At 39.0% G+C, this 24,431-nt stretch overlaps 1 protein-coding gene across 1 annotated transcript in view; it reads left to right on the forward strand.

The window, feature by feature from the left end:
- HSD17B12 (hydroxysteroid 17-beta dehydrogenase 12) overlaps positions 1–24,431 on the forward strand; it is a 160,749-nt gene that overhangs the window by 104,676 nt on the left and 31,642 nt on the right. The window contains exons 5-6 of the mRNA XM_082844327.1: positions 13,373–13,437; positions 14,286–14,330. Of these exons, the coding sequence (XP_082700453.1) occupies positions 13,373–13,437; positions 14,286–14,330 (110 nt within the window). The remainder of the gene's footprint in view (positions 1–13,372; positions 13,438–14,285; positions 14,331–24,431) is intronic.

A 24,431-nucleotide genomic window follows, 5' to 3' on the forward strand; every position in this document is an offset into this window, starting at 1 on the left:
CGTGGGCTTCAGTAGTTGTGGCTCGCGGGCTCTAGAGCGCAGGCTTAGTAGTTGTGGCGCACGGGCATAGTTGCTCCGCGGCATGTGGCATCTTTCCGGACAAGGGCTTGAACCTGAGTCGCCTGCATTGGCAGGCGGATTCTTAACCACTGTGCCACCAGGGAAGCCCATACTATCATTATTTATGTAACTTGTAGAGTCAAGAGAATCAGTTGGTACAGGGTGACAACCTGTGATGGCTTAGTTTCTTAGGCCTATTTATTACCCATCAACTTTTTCCTGTCTCTACACAGTGCCCATAATTTTATTAGGAAGCATCATTTAAATAACAACAATATGTATAGATAATAAAAGTCAGTTGATTGCAAAGAGTCATTGATTGCAAAATCTGGAATAGACCTTTTTATTCTCTTTCTTCCTATGCCCTTCATAAATGAATAATTGTTCTATTAATGTATTTGGTGGGTTATTTTTAAATTGGTATCCTTCCCTTCTAAGCTGAATGCAAAAATACCTCTTGATTATCCTTGCCTAAGCAACCTTATGGATTATGGGAAATACTTGGGAAGCATTTATGTTCTGTTTTTCTCTCCTACAACCTAGTATTTCCCTGAATGTTCTGAGATGGAGAATAGTTGAGTGTTGGGAATAAGTATCTTAAAAGATAGTTTGAGCAGAGATTAATAGTTAAGATCAGCCAACTCTATAACTGTTTATACTTAATTTTCAAAGCTTTTAAACAAAAGACCCAAGAGTATTTTTAGCTACTTGGGGAAAAGGACCAGTGATCTTCAAAATAGCAAACTCCCAGGTAGTTAATTTGGTTGGGATCCAGAGATGGCTTCCTTATAGTTCAGTGTCAAAGAGAGAGGAAGTAGATGCCTAGGAGAGGGAGCCGCAAGCCTACAGGAACTGGGTTGAGGAAAACTTTTCTAGGAACCCTGGGAAGGAAGAAATCTTGAGCGCACTGGGAAGTTATGTGGCTTTCCAGTCCCAATTGATGAAGGAAGTTACAAGGAGAAGAGTCTTGCTTCTTCAGAGGGTTTAAAAATATATAACGCTACAGATTATCTTCTTGCCCATTTCAGGAATTTTACTAATTAGAAATTAGTTTTAAATTGCCTTCTTTTGAAATGTAAATATCTCTGAAAGGGCAATGACATCTTCATTTACATCTTATTGGGATTAATACATTCAGTTTGCTGGATCAGTCACCCTGAGGAAATGACTATTTTAGTTAACGAAAGACATGGAGAAATCATTTTGAAATGGAGAAGAGAGGCTTAAAGAGGAAACTGTAGTGGTAGGTTGGCGATTAGTTGGGTGCTGAGAGGGGACGAAAAATAGTAGGGCAAAATAAAGTTAGTTGAGAGAGCACCAATGATAAGTGTTTGGAAATACCCTCCTTCCTTTTTTTACCTGTAGTCCAGGTATAAAATGACTCAGCCTCAAGAAAGGACAGAGGCTATTAATCTAATGTATGTAGGAAAGGATTACAGTAGCGTGGTAGGATGATAGTTTGCAGAGAGGGTGGAGTTTCTCTGTTATTCCACAATATGATTTTCATGCCTTCTAGGGGTGAGGATACTTCCCAAAACTTCCCCCTTGATTAAGGAGACAGTTCTGGTAGAGTAGAAAGAAAACAATATGTATGGCCTCTTCCCTTATTTCTTTTTCTTCTCTGATTGCTATGGCTAAAACTTCCAAAACTATGTTGAATAATAGCAGTGAGAATAGGCAACCTTGTCTTGTTCCTGATCTTAGTGGAAATGGTTTCAGTTGTTCACCACTGAGGATGATGTTGGCTGTGGGTTTGTCATATATGGCCTTTATTATGTTGAGGTAAGTTTCCTCTGTGCCTGCTTTCTGGAGGGTTTTTATCATAAATGGGTGTTGAATTTTGTCGAAAGCTTTTTCTGCATCTATTGAGATGATCATATGGTTTTTATCCTTCAGTTTCTTAATATGGTGTATCACATTGATTGATTTGCATATATTGAAGAATCCTTGCATTCCTGGGATACACCATGATCAAGTGGGGTTTATGATCCTTTTAATGTTGTTAGATTCTGTTTGCTAATATTTTGTTGAGGTTTTTTTGTGTCTGTGTTCATCAGTGATATTGGCCTGTAGTTTTCTTTTTTGTGACATCTTTGTCTGGTTTTGGTATCAGGGTAATGGTGGCCTCGTAGAATGAGTTTGGGAGTGTTCCTCCCTCTGTGTTTGTGTTTCCTTATATTTTGGAAGAGTTTGAGAAGGATAGGCATTAGCTCTTCTCTAAATGTTTGATAGAATTCGCCTGTGAAGCCATCTGGTCCTGGACTTTTGTTTGTTGGAAGATTTTTAATCACACTTTCAATTTCAGTGCTTGTGATTGGTCTGTTTATATTTTCTATTTCTTCCTGGTTCAGTCTCGGAAGGTTGTGCTTTTCTAAGAATTTGTCCATTTCTTCCAGGCTGTCCATTTTATTGGCATACAGTTGCTTGTAGTAATCTCTCATGATCCTTTGTATTTCTGCAGTGTCAGTTGTTACTTCTCCTTTTTCACTTCTATTTCTGTTGATTTGAGTCTTCTCCTTTTTTTTCTTGATGAGTTTCGCTAAAGGTTTATCAATTTTGTTTATCTTCTCAAAGAACCAGCTTTTAGTTATGGATCTTTGCCATTGTTTCCTTCATTTCTTTTTCATTTATTTCTGCTCTGATCTTTATGATTTCTTTCCTTCTGCTAACTTTGGGTTTTTGTTGTTCTTCTTTCTCTAATTACTTTAGGTGTAAGGTTAGATTGTTTATTTGAGATTTTTCTTGTTTCTAGAGGTAGGATTGTATTGCTACAGACTTGCCAGTTAGAACTTCTTTTGCTGCATCCCATAGGTTTTGGGTCGTCATGTTTTCATTTTCATTTGTTTCGAGGTATCTTTTGATTTCCTCTTTGATTTCTTCAGTGATCTCTTGGTTATTTAGTAGCATATTGTTTAACCTCCATGTGTTTGTATTTTTTAGTTTTTTTTGCTGTAATTGATATCTAGTCTCATAGCGCTGTGGTTGGAAAAAATACTTGATACTATTTCAATTTTCTTAAATTTACCAAGGCTTGATTTGTGACCGAAGATATGATCTATCCTGGAGAATGTTCCATGAGCACTTGAGAAGAAAGTGTATTCTGTTGTTTGTGGATGGAATGTCCTATAAATATCAGTTAAGTCCATCTTGTTTGTGTCACTTAAAGCTTGTGTTTCCTTATTTATTTTCATTTTGGATGATCTGTCCATTGGTGAAAGTGGGGTGTTAAAGTCCCCTACTATTATTGTGTTACTGTCAATTTCCCCTTTTATGGCTGTTAGCATTTGCCTTATGTAATGAGGTGCTCCTATGTTGGGTGCATAAATGTTTACAATTGTTATATCTTCTTCTCAGATTGAGCCCTTGATCACTATGTAGTGTCCTTCTTTGTCTCTTGTAGTAGACTTTATTTTAAAGTCTGTTTTGTCTGATATGAGAATTGCTACTCCAGGTTTCTTTTGATTTCCATTTGCATGGAATATCTTTTTCCACCCCCTCACTTTCAGTCTGTATGTGTCCCTAGGTCTGAAGTGGGTCTCTTGTAGACAGCATGTATATAGGTCTTGTTTTTGTATCCATTCAGCCACTCTGTGTCTTTTGGTTGGAGCATTTAATCCATTTACATTTATGGTAATTATTGATATGTATGTTCCTATTACCATTTTCTTAATTGTTTTGGGGGTTTTTTGGTGGGTATTTTCCTTTTCTTGTGTTTCCTGCCTAGAGAAGTTCCTTTAGCATTTGTTGTAAAGCTGGTTTGGTGGTGCTGAATTCTCTTAGCTTTTGCTTCTCTGTAAAGGTTTTACTTTCTCCATCAAATCTGAATGAGATCCTTGCTGTGTAGAGTAATCTTGGTTGTACGTTTTTCCCTTTCATCACTTTAAATATGTCCTTCCACTCCCTTCTGGCTTGCAGAGTTTCTGCTGCAAGATCAGCTGTTAACCTTTTGGGGATTCCCTTGTACATTTATTGTTGTTTTCCCTTGCTGCTTTTAATATTGTTTCTTTGTATTTAATTTTTGATAGTTTGATTAATATGTGTCTTGGCGTGTTTTTCCTTGGATTTATCCTGTATGAGGCTCTCTGTGCTTCCTGGACTTGATTGACTGTTTCCTTTCCCATATTAGGGAAGTTTTCGACTATAATCTCTTCAAATATTTTCTCAGTCCCTTTCTTTTTCTCTTCTTCTTCTGGGACCCTTATAGTTCGAACGTTGTTGTGTTTAATGTTGTCCCAGAGGTCTCTGAGACTGTCCTCAATTCTTTTCATTCTTTTTTCTTTATTCTGCTCTGCAGTAGTTATTTCCACTATTTTATCTTCCAGGTCGCTTATCCATTCTTCTGCCTCAGTTATTCTGCTATTGTTTCCTTCTAGAGAATTTTTAATTTCATTTATTTTGTGTTCATCATTGTTTGTTTGCTCTTTAGTTCTTCTAGGTCTTGTATTTTCTCCATTCTATTTCCAATATTTTGGTTCATCTTTACTATCATTACTCTGAATTGTTTTTCAGGTAGACTGCCTACTTCATCTTCATTTGTTTGGCCTGGTAAGTTTTTTCCTTGCTGCTTCATCTGCTCCATATTTCTCTCTCTTCTCATTTTGCTTAACTTACTGTGTTTGGGGTCTCCTTTTCTCAAGCTGCAGGTTCGTAGTTCCTGTTGTTTTTGGTGCCTGCCCCCAGTGCGTAAGGTTGGTTCAGTGGGTTGTGTAGGCTTCCTGGTGGAGGGGACTGGTGCCTGTGTTCTGGTGGATGAGGCTGGATCTTGTCTTTCTGGTGGGCAGGACCATGTCCGTTGGTGTGTTTTGGGGTGCCTGTAACCTTATTATGATTTTAGGCAGCCTTTCTGCTAATGGGTGGGGTTGTGTTCCTGTCTTGCTAGTTGTTTGACATGGGGTATCCAGCAGTGGAGCTTGCTGGTTGTTGAGTGGAGCTAGGTCTTAGCGCTGAGATGGAGATCTCTGGGAGAGCTCTCACCGATTGATATTACGTGGGGCGGAGAGGTCTCTGTGGTCCATTGTCCTGAATTCGGCTCTCCCACCTCCAAGGCTCAGGCCTGACACCCAGCCAGAGCATCAAGACCCTGTCAGCCACACAGCCTGGTATGTGGGGAGTTTCTTGCCTTTTGGGGAGTCTGAGGTCTTCTGCCAGCATTCAGTAGGTGTTCTGTAGGAGCTGTTCCACATGTAGATGTATTTTTTTTTTCTTTTTTGCGGTACGCAGGCCTCTCACTGCTGTGGCCTCTCCCATTGCGGAGCACAGGCTCCAGACGCGTAGACTCAGTGGCCATGGCTCATGGGTCCAGCTGCTCCGCGGCATGTGGGATCTTCCCGGACCGGGGCACGAACCCATGTCCCCTGCATCGGCAGGCGGACTCTCAACCACTGTGCCACCAGGGAAGCCCTGTAGATGTATTTTTGATGTATCTGTGGGGAGGAAGGTGATCTCCATGCCTTACTCCTCTGCCATCTTGAAGGTCCTTCTTCTTTCCTATTTGTTGATTGATTCATCAGTCAGTCATACACTAACCCATTCAAGAAGTATAATTCCAGAGATATAGCAGTAAACAAAACTGATATTGTTTTTGGTTTCATAGAAGACAGCCAGTGAACAAGTAGTTGGGAATGTGTTGCATTTAATGACAGGGTATGTTACAAAGGAAGCTAAGAGTATTGGAGATGATTTCTCTGAGAAAGTAATATTTAAGTTGAGACCTGAATGCTGATTGACCCTGGGAGAAGAGATGTTTCCCAGTAGAAGAAACAGTATGTACAAAACAGTATGTACTCTGAGGTGAATGTGCTTGGCAAGTTGGAGGAACTGACAGAAGATATGTAAATCTAGAGCATGAATGCAAAGGGGATAGTGCTAGAGTCTGGAGATTAAGCAGCACCATATCCCAGAAGGCTTTAGAAAACCAGGTTGATATGTTTGGACTTTATTGGAAGGACAATGTAGACATTGTAGAGTTTTAAGCAGTAAATTGATATCATCCTAGAATTTTAGAGAGATCATTCTGACTCCCAAGTGGAAGGGGCAAGAATTGACACAAGGAGACCAGTAAGGTTATTTCAGCAATGAAATGTAAGATGAGGATGGCTTATATTAGGATGATGGCAATGGGAATGGGTAGAAGTGAATTGACTAGAGACATGCTTAGGAAATAGAAATAGGACTAATTTCTGATGAGGTCCTCATCAGAAGTCTTGTCTGACAGGAGGATAATGGTAGTTTGTTGTTTTTAATTATTATTGCCAAGCTTCATTAAGTATTTTTTATATGCCACGCATCATGCTAATGAATCTCATTTAATCCCCAACAATCCTATAAGGTAGATATTAATATTTCTGTACCCATTTTACAGACAGAAAACAGGCTTACAGTGATTCAATGCATCATCCAGGGTTATACAATTGCTAATTAGCAACCTCCAGGTCAGCTTGAACAAGTGGCTGCTGTTTCTCTAAGACAGGAGACTGTGAGCCAGGACAGTTCTGTAGAGAAGGATGATGATTTCATTTTGGGTTATGTTAAACTTGAGAGAGCTGTGAGAAAGCCAAGTGGAGTTTCAAGTAGACAGTGGCATCTGGTATAAATGCCCTCCTTTGTGTTGAATGAAGCACAAGCCTGATGTAGCCAATCATGGCAAGCAGAATAGGTACATGGAATTTTTAGGAGATGGATCAGGAACATTATTAGACTAAGTATAGTGTCTTATAGTTCCATTAGATGTATTGAATGGGATTGGATTTCCAAAGTGAGAATAAGACTTTGAATTCATATGTATTTCCTTTTATTCGAAAACCACTAACGGTATTAATTAAAGCAAAACCTTTAACTTAAAACTGGGTAATTAGCTGTGATTTCAGAAATGTAAGTAGAACCGTAATTCATGAAATTGATACGTATTCCTCCCGTTCGCTGAGATTTAACTACCAACCTTCTGCCATCCTTCTTTCCTCATCCTCTCTTCCAGCTTTATGTATGGCAAATCTTATGTGGTTTTGTAATGAGCGTCACGTAGCAATTTATAATTAAACAGCTGAGGTGAAATGTTCTGTTGTGTTGCTTCTGACTGGATCTTAATTTTTCAATTTCTGAGTAAAAGCGCTGCAGATTTAAAGCCTTGTAAACTCTCTTTTATTTAGAAATTGCTACTCGCAAGTGTAGGAAAACTGTAAAGTTTGCAAAATGTTTTACTTGGTGTTCCAAATATCATCTGTCAAAGTATGAACATGTGCTAGCTACAGCAATATGTTAAATAAGGCAAAGAAGAAATTTTCTTTGCATCACTTTCCAAACTCTGCAGACTGTAAGATTAGATCCTCTCGAATGAAGTAAAGAGGGTAAAGGAACAATTAGGATAAATTCAATCAGTATAAAGTTATTCTGGTTAACTGTTGCCTAGAGCTCTGTTTTAGAAGGATCTCTCCACTTCAGTGCTGGTCGCGAACAGTAAAAACAGAGAGACCTTGGTTGTCTTGCTGCAGCCCCTATGGTAGTGTTGGGTGCAAAATAGGAGTTCAGTGAATACTTGTTGAATAAATGACCACACAGCAATAACAACTCTTTCTCCTCCATTTATTAACATACTAGTATGTTCCAGGCATTGGGTTAGAGATTTTATGCATATTATCTCATTTAATTCTTATCCCTATTTTATATATAAAGGCGATGAGGAAACTGAGGCTTGTTGGGGTGAAGTCACCCGCATCTTGTTAAGATCTGGTAGTAGTAGAGCCAGGACTGAAACCTGGGTCTATTGGACTCCAAGATCCATCCCCTCCCAGTTCAAAAGCTTAAGACAGGAGGTATTTCTCCCTACTTGTGCTGTTACTTTGGTCTACATTTTTATTGTTTTTAATTTATTTTATTTTTTTGGCTGCATTGGGTCTTCGTTGCTGCATGCGGGCTTCCTCTAGTTGTGATGAGCGGGGGCTACTCTTCGTTGCGTTGTGCATGCTCCTCATTGCGGTGGCTTTTCTTGCTGTGGAGCACCGGCTCTAGGCGTGCGGGCTGCAGTAGTTGTGTCGTGTGGACTCAGTAGTTGTGGCTTGCGGGCTCTAGAGTGCAGGCTCAGTAGTTGTGGTGCACGGGCTTAGTTGCTCCGCGGCATGTGGGATCTTCCCCGACTAGGGCTCAAACCCGTGTCCCCTGCATCGGCAGGCGATTCTTAACCACTGCGCCACCAGGGAAGCCCCTACATTTTTAAAATTCAGTATATTTTGAAATATAGTGAGGTAACATTTTTAAAAATTCATTTTTATTAGTGAACTCTAATAGGTTTTCCATTTCTCTAGGCTTTATATGGGCGCTTGAACTGTATTAGTGTATCCAACTACAAATGTGACCAAAATGTAAACTTACTATAATATTTTCTACTTTGATATGATAAGGAGATACAGAAGACTTTGCATTATTTCATATATATTAGGAAGTCCAACCATTAGGCAGTGTTTTTTTTTTTGTCTTTATTGGAGTATAATTGCTTTACAATGGTGTGTTAGTTTCTGCTTTATAACAAAGTGAATCAGCTATACATATACATATATCCCCATATCTCCTCCCTCTTGCGTCTCCCTCCCACCCTCCCTATCCCACCCCTCTAGGTGCTCACAAAGCACCGAGCTGATCTCCCTGTGTTATGCGGCTGCTTCCTACTAGCTATCTGTTTTACACTTGGTAGAGTATATATGTCCATGCCACTCTCTCACTTCGTCCCAGCTTACCGTTCCCCCTCCCCGTGTCCTCAAGTCCATTCTCTACGTCTGCATCTTTATACCTGTCCTGCCTCTAGGTTCTTCAGAATCCTTTTTTTTTTTTAGATTCCATATATATGTGTTAGCATATGGTATTTGTTTTTCTCTTTCTGCCTTACTTCACTCTGTATGATAGTCTCTAGGTCCATCCACCTCACTGCAAATAACTCAATTTCGTTTCTTTTTATGGCTGAGTATTATTCCATTGTATATATGTGCCACATCTTCTTTATCCATTCATCTGTTGATAGGTTGCTTCCATGCCCTGGCTATTGTAAATAGAGCCGCAGTGAACATCGTGGTACATAACTCTTTTTGAATTATGGTTTTCACAGGGTATATGCCCAGTAGTAGGATTGCTGGGTCGTATGGTAGTTCTATTTTTATTTATTTATTTAATTTATTTTATTTTGCGGTACGCGGGCCTCTCACTGTCGTGGCCTCTCCCGTTGCGGCGCACAGGCTCCGGACGCGCAGGCTCAGCGGCCATGGCTCACGGGCCCAGCTGCTTCGCGGCATGTGGGATCTTCCCGGACCGGGGCACGAACCCGCGTCCCCTGCATCGGCAGGCGGACTCTCAACCACTGCGCCACCAGGGAAGCCCCTATTTTTAGTTTTTTAAGGAACCTCCATACTGCTCTCCATAGTGGCTGTATCAATTTATATTCCCACCAACAGTGCAAGAGGGTTCCCTTTTCTCCACACCCTCTCCAGCATTTATTGTTGGTAGATTTTCTGATGATGGCCATTCTCGCTGGTGTGAGGTGCTACCTCACTGCAGTTTTGATTTGCCTTTCTCTAATGATTAGTGATGCTGAGCCTCCTTTCATGCGTTTGTAGGCAGTGTATTTTTAAACCACCTTGATTTCTTATGTCTGATTAATCTGGAAAAGGTAGCCGGTTGAAGGTGGTCTCTGTGTGGTTACCCATATCTGTTATTATTGTGTTTGTTCAGATGGACTTTTATTCTCTACTAATCTATTGTCATTTGCTCCTCCCGCATGCCCAACCCAGATACCAAAAATCTAATTTCCTAATGACATCATTATCTCTATAGCAGCTGGTTTTGATAAAGGATTCTAAGTCCAGTGAGGTCAGAAGCAGCAGCAAATGAATTTAGAAGAATCAAATCTTGTGTATGTTCTTGTCATTTTTAAAAAGTGTGAGATGTGGAAGTGATTTTTAAACAGTAGTATGATGTAATTTAGAATATATATATACATAACATTCAGAAATACTCTGTGTATTTTCTGAGTCTAAAGTACTATACGTATCAGTATTGGTGTTTAAGAAAGTTCTGGATGGCGAACGTGGAGAGCACTACTGAACATGGCGCACTGACAGTTCCTCCCTGCGAGGATCTCGCCACCTCCTTCTTTCCACTTACCTGTCGTTGTTCTTGGTCTGTCTTCACCTCTGTTCTCCATCTGCCTCACCTCTTCTGTTGAGCTCCTCCCAATCTTGGAACTCCACTGAGAAACTGATGGGAAGTAGTTTATATGTTCATGGTCCTGTGGTGGTTGGAATTCTGAGATTATATGGACATACCTCATTTTCTGAAAGACATGGTGTGTTACATGAGTTAAAAGGCTTTTTCAGGTCATTGAACAGAAAATGTTCAATCTGTCTCTGGTGCCTCACTTGAAGTATTAAAGAAAACTCACTAGTGAACAGATATTTAATGCCAATTTAAAATGCTACCATTTAAGAGGGATTTTCAACTATCTGAAAAATGTTGGAACAACTTGTGGCATTGTTTGGTTTGGTGAATCCTATAGTGAATCCTCTAATATAAGAAGATGGCATTGCATGCACCCATTCTAAATGAGATTAAATTATAATGGAAATATTTCCATCCTTCCCTCCTACCCAAAGCCTGTTTTCTTCCTTTTCCAAGTCCCTGAAAGCTTTCCGCCTGCTGTTTGGCTGTTGCTGCCACCTAATGTCTCAAAATAAAATTGCAATGAGTTTGCCTTTTCCAAAAGATTCACATTATTGTGCAATTTATGGAAATAACTGTTTGAGAGCAACAGTTGTTTTTCTTTAACTCTTAAATAATAGCACCCTGAAGTGATTACTTATTGTGAAGACAATATAGGTAGCATATATTCCACTAGCAAAATGTGCAGCTAATAAAGCAGGAAGAGATTTAAGAGTCCTAGTCCCTAGTAAAGGACAACTTGCCAGTGTGACCTTGACGTGTACTTCCCTTCATAAAATCAGGGTCATTGCTCTGAAAGATCTGTTCCAGCTTTAACACCTTTTTCTTTTCTGTGTGTAATTTTGGTTATAAAAGTATAACCCTTATACATGATGCTGTTTATTTCTTTGGGTTAACGTTCTCAGTGTTGACTGTTTTCTTTTAGAGTTGTGTTAAATAGATGGTCACGTTTTCACTGTATGAGTAGATAGGTTTGATGGCTTTCCTTTGCTCGATTAGCAGAGACAGATCTGAAGATTTTCTGTTGTAAATACAGCCTTACCCAGAGTAACACTTCCTTGCTTGCTTAGTTATGTGTGGGCTTCTTTACCTTGACTTTGGCCTTGTAACAGAAGTTGCAAAGATTGCAAAGTTAACTGTGCTGCTTACAGAGTTCCTGGACATTTTTCTTTAATCCATATCTGGACTTTAAATATTTATAATTACACTATTCAATTTTCTTTACAGTTTTGAAATAGAGCATTAGTATTTCCATGGGCTAGAAAGAGATCTGAAGATAGAAAGTTTTCTAGATACAGGAGAGTGAAAAGAGATGGAGTTTGCTGTATGTGACAGCATTTTCTTAATTTTATTTTTAAAATAATATTTATTTGTTTATTTGGCTGCGCTGAGTCTTAGTTGTGGCACGTGGGATCTTTTAGTTGCGGCATGTGGGATCTAGTTACCTGACCAGGGATCGAACCCGGGCCCCCTGCTTTGGGAGTGTGGAGTCTTAGCCACTGGACCACCAGAGAAGTCCCCGACAGCATTTTCTTGAAATCATGAAGAATGTTACAATTTGGCAAAAACCTTTCCTTGAGGATTCTGTCATCTTAAACTGACTTTGTAAAGAATATTTTGTTTATAGATAGTGTTTTAACAGATATTTTGGTTGTTGCTGTTTCTCTTAGTAACATTGTAAATAAGACATTCATCCTTTATAATTCTGTAGATGGTTAAGACAAAGTTGAATGAACATAAACCCTCACCTTCAACTAGTTTTGGCTTAATTGTTAACAGATCTTTTATAGAATTGATTCCTAGACCGCTGGTGGGTGGAGAACCTTTTGAATAAAATAAAAATGGATTTGAACCTGCTATTATTTTTTTGTTTAGATACCATCCCTATTCAGATGGGCAAGAATCTGAATTAAATACAGTTTGCTTTGCTACTGTCCTTTGCCTACAGACTTTTCAGACAGGTTTCAGTGATCTTGTTCAAGCCATCCTGACCGAATTGTACCAGTAAAATCTTGAGACTCAGCCTGAAGTGACTGGCGTACTGCTAAATATAGAACTCTTATTGCTTTGAACTGCTAATTTTGTTAGTCTATTGAAAAAGTTACTATTACTACCATCAGGTTTATCAGGCCCAATTCCTTATAAGCTTGAGCAGAACGACCAGAATTTCATTATCTTTTTGCTGCTGAAACCTTTCCTTTCTGATGCTCTACAGTTTTATTAAACATTGCTGTCAGATTTCTGTTTATTATCCAATTATTACTCACAGTTTTTCCTGAACTGAATACTGAATGAAGGCATAGGATGGCTTTAAAGTACTGGTTAAGAGCCTAGCCTCTGAAGTCAAATTTCCTGAGTTTGAATCCTAGCCTTACGTTTGCTCTATCATCTTGCGCAAGTTATTTAACCGCTGTGAACTTCAAGCCTTCCCGCGTATCCCAGATGAGGTCTGGGACAGGCTCCCATAGCACTCTGTACTTTGCAATGAAATAATTGTTTTAATCCTTTTTGTTTAGTGCCTTTCTCTTCCTACTGGATAGTTTGCTCCATGATGCCAGAAACTGCCTTTTTCTTTATGGTTTTTCTAGTTCCTGACACGTCTTGCACATAGATGAATGGTAAATTTTGTTGAATGATTAAATGAGCTCTCATTTAAGAGGTGAAGAAACTGACATGTGTATCATGCGTGACTTACCCCAATTCATACATTTTCTGAAACAGTTATAAGTAGAACTCAAGTTTCCGGTCTCCTACATAATAGTACTTTCCACTCTTTCTATTACACTATGAAAATTGAAGATCTAGAGAGGGGTTAAGCAATATCTACAAATAATTGTATTACAGAGGCAGAATACACACATACTTAAAGGGGCTAGGGAAATTGAGAGGCAAATAAAAAGTCCTTTTGCCAGGGGTTGGGTATAGAAAGGCTTAATGAAGGAGGAAACATTTGAACTGTCCCTACAGGTAGATTTTGGACAGGTCACTCTAGACATAAACAGCATTTTATGTAATTGTATGTATCATCTTAGTCTTGATATCTTTAATCTCTTTTTTTTTCAGTAAATCTCTAAAATGTATATTTTAGCCAGCTAATGATCTTGTCTTATTTCAGTGAACAATGTGGGAATATCATATGAGTATCCGGAATACTTTTTGGATGTTCCTGACTTGGACAGTGTAAGTCGTTCTTTATAGATTATGGTCACAAAAAGAATGCACGTAGATGTGTGTGAGACAATATGGTATAACGTTCAGGCTCTGAGCACTAGAGTCCAACTAACGGCTGAGGTTCACACCCTGGTCCTTCTACTCTGCCTGAGTTACCTGGGGAATGACCCAACCATACTTAGTCTCCATTCTCCTGTCTGTAGAATAGGCAGCTTTACAGAGATGTTAGAAGGATTGAATGAGAAAATATTTATCACCTCATTTGTACAGGGCCAGCTTCAATAATAGCTCCAGTTTTTTATTATCACTTTTATTATATCAAAACAGCTCTGTTTAAGTTATCAGGATTCTAAACATCAATTTAAAAACCATAAATGTGTTAATATCAATATAAAGCAATATGGTTGATTCAGATAAACTAGCTCTACCAAAATGAAAACTATATCCTTGATGCATGTATAATTCTTTAATAAAAACTAGAAAAGCATATCATTGAAGGAATATGTAAATTTAAAAAAATTATTGAAAATCTTAGATTCAATAATTTCTCCTTTCCATGTTAGCAGAGAGGAAACTGCATATTTATTTTAGGTTTAGTATGTCTTTTTGCTTGCACATTTCACTTGTACATATACCTTGAATTTTGTATATTAGTATGAATTGCTGCATTTGGTAGAAAAGTACTATAACACAGAGTAAAATAAAATCTGCCTCTTTGCCCCAACTCCTCTCATTTTCCAAGTTCTTTATTGTATCTGGGGAAACTTTCAATGCATCTCTGGATCACTTACATATGTATCTAATATGGTTACTTCCATGATCAAATCTATATAAAATTATCAATATTTCTTTTGCAGACCATCAAGAAACTGATAAATGTTAATGTTCTTTCTGTTTGCAAGGTAAGCATCTTTATAAATATGTCATCTTCTTTTGTTTTTTTTCTATTTAAAAACACTGAATCAGTTTGTTCATTTCAGTCAGCTCTTGTTTTGATGTAAGTACATATTCCAGATGAAAGCGATCTATTTCCTCGTGTCTTCAGGAAATAGAACTAAATGCCAAACAGGTGTCTGCATAGTTTTACTTTTTAACAAATGAACATTTATTAAATGCCTCCTATACGCAAGCACTGTAGTAGGCCCTGGGACTATACAAACTAACTTAGGCTAAGATAGATTGTTTTACAAAGTTTTCATCTACATGTAATTCATCACTGATAAATTGTTTCCGTTCCATATTCCCTGTGGTCTACTTAAGGTGATGAGCTAAAGGCTGTGGGAAAGCATCGTATGGAGAGTGTGGGACCATAGGGTAATGAGAGTGATTTTTATTAGCCACACATGAAAACTACTCTCATTTCTAGTTGCTAGGCGTTCATTATAGCCATGTCGCTCGTATATGTCAACAAAAGACACCATAGCTAATATATGATAAAAGGACGAATAACTAAGAAGTATGAGCATCTGAACACCATTCCCCCCCCCCCTTTTTTTTTTTTTTGGTCACACTGTGCGACACGCAGGATCTTAGTTCCCTGACCGGGGATCAAACCCCTGCAGTGGAAGTATGGAGTCCTAACCACTGGATTGCCAGGGAATTTCCATTTCCCCTTCTATTTTAACAGTAACTACAATGAGGTATCACACCTTGATTATACATAACAGACCAGAAGAAAATATTGCCTGAGGCAGAATTTCCATACGTAATGTTGGGTAGTTTAAATTTGAACGTAGTGTTGGAAAAGCCTAATTATTTTCATTAACTCTTATATACTAATTTAAGAAAATCAAAAAAAACATTTAGCTCAAAAGTATTAGAAGTGACCAGATAAATATAAATAAGAACGTAATTATTAATTTTTACCCAATGGCGTAGTCTTGATCCTTTTTTCTATTGTGATATTTAAAAGAAAAGCTCTCCTTGGGTCTTCATTTCCTGAGAAATCATAACCCTTACATGGCTGACTTCAAGTTAAAGGACCCTAAAATCTTAACCCTTGGTCAGCTTTTCATATATGGCCGTGCTTCTCCCTGTGTAACATATATGTTGCTTTTAAAGTATGTAGTTAATTCAGTCTTTATAATTTCAGTCTTTAACAATATGGTTGATTCAGGTAAACCAGCTCTACCAAAAAGAAAGCTACATTGTTGATGCATGCACACTGTGTAGCATTTGGTAGCTTGCTACCTAAAGGCACCTCTAATGAATCATATTGTAATATGACAAATAATTTTATAAAACAAATAATCGCTGTATCTCTTCGTTGTTGTTATTAACCAAGATTTTTTTCTCAAGTAGTTTGTGAGGCAAACTATCAATACAAACAGGTGCATCTGTGATTAGCTTTGGATCAATTCCCACATGCAGAAAATTAATGCTTTTAAAATGTGGTTAAGGGGACTTCCCTGGTGGCGCAGCGGTTAAGAATCTGCCTGCCAATGCAGGGAACACAGGTTCGAGCCCTGGTCCGGGAAGATCCCACATGCCGCGGAGCAACTAAGCCCGTGTGCCACAACTACTGAGCCTGCACTCTAGAGCCTGCGAGCCACAACTACTGAGCCCGCGTGCCACAACTACTAAAGGCCGCGTGCCTAGAGCCCGTGCTCTGCAACAAGAGAAGCCACCGAAATGAGAAGCCCGCTCACCGCAACTAGAGAAAGCCTGCGTCCAGCAACAGAAACCCAATGCACCCAAAAAATAAAGAAATTTAAAAAAACAAAGCAAAACAAACAAAAAATGTGGTTAATGTGCATGTATCTGTATAGTTTTAAAGGTATTTCCCTTGGCATACTATGTAAATGTAATCGTTCTTCAATAATCTGTATGAGGTTTCAAGTTAATTAAATAACTCCATCATTTACTAGTTATATGGCCTTGAGTGAATTACTTACCCTCTGTGCTTCAGTTTTTCATCTATAAATTGAGGATGATAATTCTCTTTACCTCACAGAGTTGTTTTGGGAATTAAACAAGGTAATATGTGTAAACCTCTTTAGAATAGTGCCCAGATCATACTAAAGCCTCTAAAAAATGTTTCTATTACTTTGTTAAACTCAGAGGTGATAAAGATTTTTAGTAAACATGTGCAACTGTTACTTTTTTAGCAAGCAAATTATTATTTATTTTGGCTGCATCGGGTCTTCGTTTTGGCATGTGGGATCTTTTTGTAGCGGCGCGCGGGCTCTTCGTTGCAGCACGCAGGCTTCTCTCTAGCTGTGGCTCACAGGTTCCAGAGCGCACGGGTTCTGTAGTTTGCATCCTGCCAGCTCTCTCATTGTGGCACTCAGGCTTAGTTGCCCCGCGGCACGTGGGATCTTAGTTCCCAGACCAGAGATCGAACACACATCCGCTGCATTGGAAGGCAGATTCTTTACCACTGGACCACCAGAGAAGTCCCATAGCAAGCAAATTTTTTGATCAAAATTAATATCACTTCTAGTCTATAGTTTGTTTTATGGTTTTGCCTTTTGAAATGATTGATTTGTACTATTGTTTTGATAATCTTTTCTAATACATTTGACCAAATGCTTAAAAATAATGAGAGTTAGAAAATAATGAGTGTTTTATTATGTACATGTGTTTCATAATATATTGTAATGAGTTAATCACGAAAAATATTTTCCAGTGTTTAAATCGTATTTTATAGAATTGTGGGGTTTTAAAAAATATCTTTATTGGAGTATAATTGCTTTACAATGTTGTGTTAGTTTCTGCTGTACAACAAAGTGAATCAGCTGTACGTATACCTATATCCCCATATCCCCTCCCTCTTGAGCCTCCCTCCCACCCTCCCTATGCCACCCCTCTAGGTGGTCACAAAGCACTGAGCTGATCTCCCTGTGCCATGCAGCTGCTTCCCACTAGCTATCTATTTTACATTTAGTTGTGTATATATGTCAGTGCTACTCTATCACTTTGTGCCAGCTTCCCCTTCCCCTGCTGTGTCCTCAAGTCTGTTCTCTACATCTGTGTCTTTATTCCTGGCCTGCCACTAGGTTCATCAGTACCATTTTTTTAGATTCCATATATGTGCGTTAGCATCCGGTATTTGTTTTTCTCTTTCTGAACTACTTCACTGTGTATGTCAGACTCTAGGTCCATCCTATAGCATTGTTAATGCTAGCTCCAAATTAGTCTCCTGATAATTTTAATTCCTCTATCAGATAAACTGTGCAAAGTTTTTACTCTAGATACATTAGTATCTTCACCTGAGATCTCCTGCTTGTCAGTACTTCTGTGTTTGTGTACCCTTACACTCTAAAACCCTGGCTTCCTCTGTCTCCCAAAACATGCATTTTGGGCTGGCAGTCTACAGAATAGTAGTGATAAAAGGCCAAGGTCCTGACCTTGATCTGTGAGAACCAGTCAGCTTGCTGTGCTCTGCAGTCGCACACCGCATCCTTCAAGCAGCATCTGAGCACGGATCAGCATGTGCTGGTGGTGGTCACCTCATGGCCCTGCTTAAAGATGAGTAGTACAGTGGCGGGAGATGTGGATGAAGCACCACCAGTCCCACAGCACTGGAGAGGATCTTTCCGTTTTCTTTAAAGTAACGATGAAATAATAATGATGCACCAGTCCTAGTATCTTGACAAATTATAAAATGCTTCTCCCACTTCTTTATTCTTCCTCTTCCACTTTCTTTTTTTCCCATGGGCATGGATACTTTTTCCCACGAAATGAGTCAGAGACAAATGCCAACTTATTAAACATCGTGCCCTATCATATTGTGAGCCATACTCATGGGAAGTATCACCAACAGAAGGGCTGGATATATGCTTAAAATTTTTATACGTGAACCTCTTTTTGCAAGTCATATCCCATTTACAAAGCACTAAGGGAGTTCGCTATTTAAAACACTTTTTCGTTAAGCCAAATAGTCATCCTTTAATTTATCTTTCATGTAAGTATGCATTTTCCTGTCCCTTTGTGATAGGTACTTTTAGTGGAAAAACAGTTCAAAATTCTTGATTTATTCATCATGGAATTAGTAACATCTGGAGGACAGCCAATTAGTCTTCACTGTACTATAGGCAGGATCCGGGTCATTACCATCTCTGTAACACAGTGGACTAGTGATCGTTCAGGTTTGGATATGGTTTGATCAAACAGCAGGAGGTGAGTGGTGTGCAGTGGCCAGAAAAGTAAATTAGGACATGATTGTGCAGGTCCTTGAGTGCTGTGCTCAAGAGGGCAGAGAGCCTTAAAGTAGAAACAAGGTGTGATCTGGTGTACATTTTAGAAAGACAGTTCTAGTGGCAGCGGGGCCTGACAATGTGTATTTTATGGTATGTGTGTTGATCTTGTACTGAGAAGGGGCATTCACCTTGATGGAGTTCTGTGTCTATCACTCCCAGGTTTAGTGTTCTTTCGTGCTGCTGTGATTTGCCCTATAGTATATTTTGATGAATTGTGCCTGTTGTCCTTTAGTTGACTGTGTTATGTTGCAGGGCCAGGGCTACATTTTCAGTATCAGTGGCTGTTTGGAGCCCTGGGGTAACTTAAAAGAAGATGAAAATTAGTCTGGCTCTAGAATCTCACAAGGTTTTCTGGTGGCTGGATATGTGGGGAACCAGGGCATGGATGTCTGCAGCCTAATGCCTTAATAAATGTATCAAAAAAGGCTTATATGAGAAAGAGAACAACCTCTTCTCACCATCAATATCGGTCCAAGTTTTTTCTCCTCACCAAACCACATGATAGGGGCTGACCGTCTGAGAAGTGTGCCAGGAAAGATTGGAAAAGTCAGCTTGCCCTTGTGACCTTGGGTTTGTGCCCCTAATTTGGAGATATTTCCTGGGTAGGGCCCAGCATCCGGTTGGAAGCCTGTGCTGCCTCATGAGTACTGAATGACCTGGCTTGACCTTCCTTCAGGTCCCGGATTAGTGCTTGGTCCATGTGTTCCCATCCTGTATCAATAGGTCAGATGATAAAAATCGTTATCAGTCCCCCATTCCAATAAAGGAATAACAGAAGTGAAATATCCTGACTGAGGGAATTACAGGTCATCAGCAGATGAAGTGGCGATGAGTGGTCCCCAGAATATTGAGGAAGAAATATTAACAAGAAGAGTTGTGACTGTAGACCCCTGATGTTCAATAAAGAGTCCAGATTAGCTCTCCCAGGCCTTTGTCTCCCCAGTTCCATCTGATTATTTCACTTTTCATCTTATCCAATAATTTAGGATTATTCCTTTCTTCTCTCTCGGTGACTGCTTAACTGGGCTTTCCCTTTACCAGGTTAGTTGAGGTAACCCAAGGGGTATTTAGAAGCCTTGTTGCTTGCTTTACAGTTTTGCTCTCAATACCTTCAGGGTTAAATTTAGTCTGTTCTTATTCCCTGCAGAGCAGGAACGTGCCAAGGTGAGGAGAGCAGTGGTGTGGAAATTCTACATAGGTGACTGATATGGCAGGTAGATCAGCCTTCAATTGGAAGAAAGGTCCTCCTAGCCAGGGCTTTTTTCCTTGTGATTTCAGATGTTCTGTGACTAAAATCTAAGGTAAGGCTTATTTCGCCTCAGGAACAATGACCTTCAGACCAGAAGTGATGGAGTTTAGAGATAATTTTTTTAAATTAATTAATTTATTTATTTTTGGCTGTGTTGGGTCTTCGTTTCTGTGCGAGGGCTTTCTCTAGTTGCAGCAAGCGGGGGCCACTCTTCTTCGCGTTGCGCGGGCCTCTTAACTGTTGCGGGCTCTCTTGTTACGGAGCACAAGCTCCAGACGCGCAGGCTCAGTAGTTGTGGCTCACGGGCCTAGTTGCTCCGCGGCACGTGGGATCCTCCCATACCAGGGCTCGAACCCGTGTCCCCTGCATTGGCAGGCAGACTCTGAACCACTGCGCCACCAGGGAAGCCCGGAGTTTAGAGATAATTAACCCTCCAGTTATTGAGCTACACCCTTCTACAGTAGTTTCAGTTTTATGCCTGGAAGGGGTTTCCATCTCAGAATATGGAGAGTTTGCAAATGAAATTGTTGTATTGCTATTGGTTATTATTAGAGAAATCATGGAAAATGGGGAATGTGCCACAACTCCAGAGACAGGTATATAGAAGTCCACTTTCAAACAGGTAGCACACTGAGCACCAATCCAAAGACAAGTTCTGAAGCAGATCTTCTTTGCATTGTTTGTTTCTGTTTTGAGATCACTTGTTTTAACATCTGCCACATTCGGTGTTGCCTTCCTTCTCTAGGCCTGACTTTCTTTGATTCCTTTAATGACAGTTTGAGGACCTCAAGGCCCCATAGACTCTACACTCCTTTTCAAATGAACATGGCCCAAACCATATTACCTGCACTTCCCACAGTTTACCTAAGTCTTCTGAAGGTACTGGGCCCTGAAGCTGCAACTGGGCTTGGTGAATACAGCGTACGATAGGGAGTGGCCCTTCCTACACATGGATCCCTTAGGAGATTTCCAGACCATCATTCTGACAAATAGAGGGGATGTCCCAACCTTCTTTATTACCTTTCTTAGAACAGAGAAGGAGGTGGGTGGAGGTGTGACCCAAGGAAAAATTTATTAACAATTTCCACTTACAGTGAAGTACCACTGAGTTTTGTTTGTTTTAGTTGGGAATGGGGAGGAGGAGTATTAAGCAGGGGATCAGAATTTAGTTCTTCCTTCATCAGATAATCAGCCAAAGTGGAAACTTGAAACCATGTCTTATTAGGAGTGGTTGAAAGAACTAGAGATGTTTAGCATGGAGAAGGGACACATGACGTCACACGCAGGCACATGCGTGCACACACACATCTAATCAAGGCTAGTTAGTTCAGCCTCCTAAGTATTTTGCAGATCAACTCACTTTTTATCCCCAGTGATAAAAGGTGAGTTCCCTTCTGATTCTAGGCCAGAGGTTGCAAATCAGTTGTCTCTGGGCTGGATGTGCCTACCGACATATTTTTGTTGGCTCCAGCTGTGTTTTCATATTGGGACATTTCACACCCAAATTTCTAGCTTCTCTTGGGAAAAATCTAAGACTAGGGTAACATAGACCTGAACTGCTGCATGGCAACAAGTGATTAGAGCTGAGTAACAGCTGAGCTTGCTGAGTAATTAGGCCTGCACTCTCCAGGTTACCACAGTCCCCACTAGTCTGACTTATGCACTCATTTATGTTACCCACCTGGACCTTTTAGACATTGGAGTTCCTGTTCCCCTGTTCAGTAACTCCAAGTATTCAATCTGCTCAAACTGAATCATTGCTTGCTTGGTTGAGTTGAAGAATTTGAATGGCTTTGACTAGATCAATCTCTTCCATCCCTATGATTATCTGAAATCAAATCACTTGGAGTATGAGGCCCTTTGCATGCTTTTGAAAAGTCAGTTTTTTTCTCATAATACCACTATGTATTCATTGTACGTCACTTAGCCATAATGCTATGCCCTGCCCATGGGATAGACAATAATAATAAATGTTTGGATGGATGGACAGATGGATGAAAAAACACAGAAGCGCTTGTTTACTTTTTCTTACATGGATTTGCCACTGGCATGTGACCAGTAGGGGGAGCCCTGTATTAATTTGGAAATCCATCAGAAGAATCTCTGTTCAGCAGTCTAGTTGTATTTAATTTAGGGATTATGCTAAGAATTTATCCCCCCGACTCTGCCCCAAGAATTCAAGTTAACAACAGTAGGAAATTTATAAACTGTAGGAAGGAGAGTATGACCCTCACCATTGCCCCCACCCAGGGCTTTTCAGAACGAAGACATTCCAAGTTAATATCTAGAGTCTTTTAATCCACTTGAAAGCAGCTATCATTAAGCTCTTAAAAATTTCCAAATTTGGCGGCACATTTAGCCCTTAGAGTCTCATAGGAATGGGCTGCTTCAGGCACAACCACAAAATGATGGGTTTGCCAAACTACATGACAACCACTCTTTCCATAATTTTCATCTTAGAAAATGAGGGAGTAGTTGGAGATTGGTTTTAAGGTCCTTTCCAGCATGCCTTATAAATGGGTGAAAATGTAAAAATCTCTTTGAGAACTTTAGGAATTATTTTCTCCTACCTAAATCTGTCACTTTTGGAGAAGTCAGCTTATTTGGGGAAAACATAAGTAATAGAAACTCTTAGCATATTATAAAATGCAAAACTTAGAAAAACAGTATGTGTTGGCATGTTTGTTCTTTTTGTTTAGAGTTTATAAATTATGGCTTTAGTTTCATTATAATTAATTGGCATTCAGTTCTCTGTTCTGGAAAGTTCTTTTTCTTTTGTTAATTATTTTAACAAAATCAAACCACAATTTATTATAAAAGGAAAAGTTTTTTATGGCGTGGGGCTGAATTTCAGGTTAAGTAATATGGGGTGAGGGGAAATGGCTAGGAGGGCTCATAACTTCCACAAAGACCTAAACATTAATAGAGAAGAAAACCAAACAATGCTCAGAGATCTCAAAGCACTCTAAAAACTTTATCTCATTAAGCTTTTCACCCCCTGTGCAGTAAGTATTCTGTTAGCCATACAGGTGAGATTCTAAGAATTTCAATTAAGTTGTATTCTTGGTACCACAGAGCTCAAATTATACAGTTTGCCAAAGGAAATGTGTGCTGTGTCATTCTAGTGTGACTTCAGTGGAGTTACCACCTCATTTCTCCAAAACAGGCATAGTGTAACATCGTTGTTACTTTACGTAATTCTTTTCGCTATTATACTGTGATTTTAAAATTACTGCTAATGATTCCAGTTGAAAATTTGCTTAAGGCATTTGCATCTGTTTCCTTCTAATTTGTGTGGGTTCATTTTTCAGTTGCTTGAATTCAGATCCTGTTTACTCCAAGCAGGTTTCTCTGGGGTAGAGGGCAGGGCAGAAGTGGACAAAATGGCTATTTGTGGTGTCCTAATTATTTGTACTAATAGCCTGGATTCCTGGGGCTTTGCCCAGATTCTACAGCAAGTTGTTACACTTCCTATTTGTATATAATGGTGATACAGGTGTCAATATTTGTTTTCTTATTTTACTAAAGTATCTTGAATTTTAATCTTTTCACTTGGGTTTTTAGTTATCTTTTTGAGCACTATACAGTAGTGTTTTCTCCATACTGTTCTCTCCAAAATATGACCAAACATCACAGGTTACATGATATTAAAAAAAAAAAAAATGTATTCCTCATAAAATTTTACTTTTTTTGTAATAATTATCAAAGTTTAGATTATACTTACATTGTTTTGGTCAATTGTACACCTATAATATTTGAAAAAATAAATCTTAAATAAAATTAATCTTAAAAATAATTTGCTTGTAAAAAGAAATTATTTGCTTGTGAAATAATTGCATAATTTGCTTGTGTTATCAGTTTTCATACCAAACTAAAAAGTGGGAAACTCGGATTGGCTTTTGAGTATAAAATAAGGTTCCTTCTACAAACTCTTGATTACTGATGCCAGAGAAATGAAAAGAAAAAAAGTTTATTCATGTTAATTTCTTTTAGAAATGACACTGATTGTGGGTGCTCTTCTAATTACAAAAGCAATGCAAGCAGTTGCCAAAAATATGATAAATATTCCAGAATACACGATGGATACATTTTAGTATAACGTCTTCGAGGATTTTCTAGGCCAGCCAATGCATTTTTAAAAAACTTTTATTTATTTGTTTTATACAGCAGGTTCTTATTAGTTATCCATTTTATACATATTAGTGTATATAGGTCAATCCCAATCTCCCAATTCATCAAGCCAGTGCATTTTTGAGTCAGGTTATCTCAACTGAATGATCTAACAATACTGATTTTGATTTTGTATGAAGTAAATCAGCCTCTTATTTATTACCCAGCCAGGATATACGTAGTTGTGGCAATAAATACCAGTAGATATTTCACTCTTGAGTAGAATATGTGGTGTCCCTAAGAGGAATTGTAAATTGAGCTATTGTTGGTGAAGACTCATTTATCTTTGTATATGTGTATACTCTATGGCCAGCTTGCATACAAAGTGATGTGATATCTTGGTATGAGATAACATATAGCGACCTTTCTCCCTTTGATTTTAG

This window comes from Leucopleurus acutus, assembly GCF_964270905.1.
Source record: "Leucopleurus acutus genome assembly, chromosome: 8".
Classification (NCBI taxonomy): domain Eukaryota; kingdom Metazoa; phylum Chordata; class Mammalia; order Artiodactyla; family Delphinidae; genus Leucopleurus; species Leucopleurus acutus.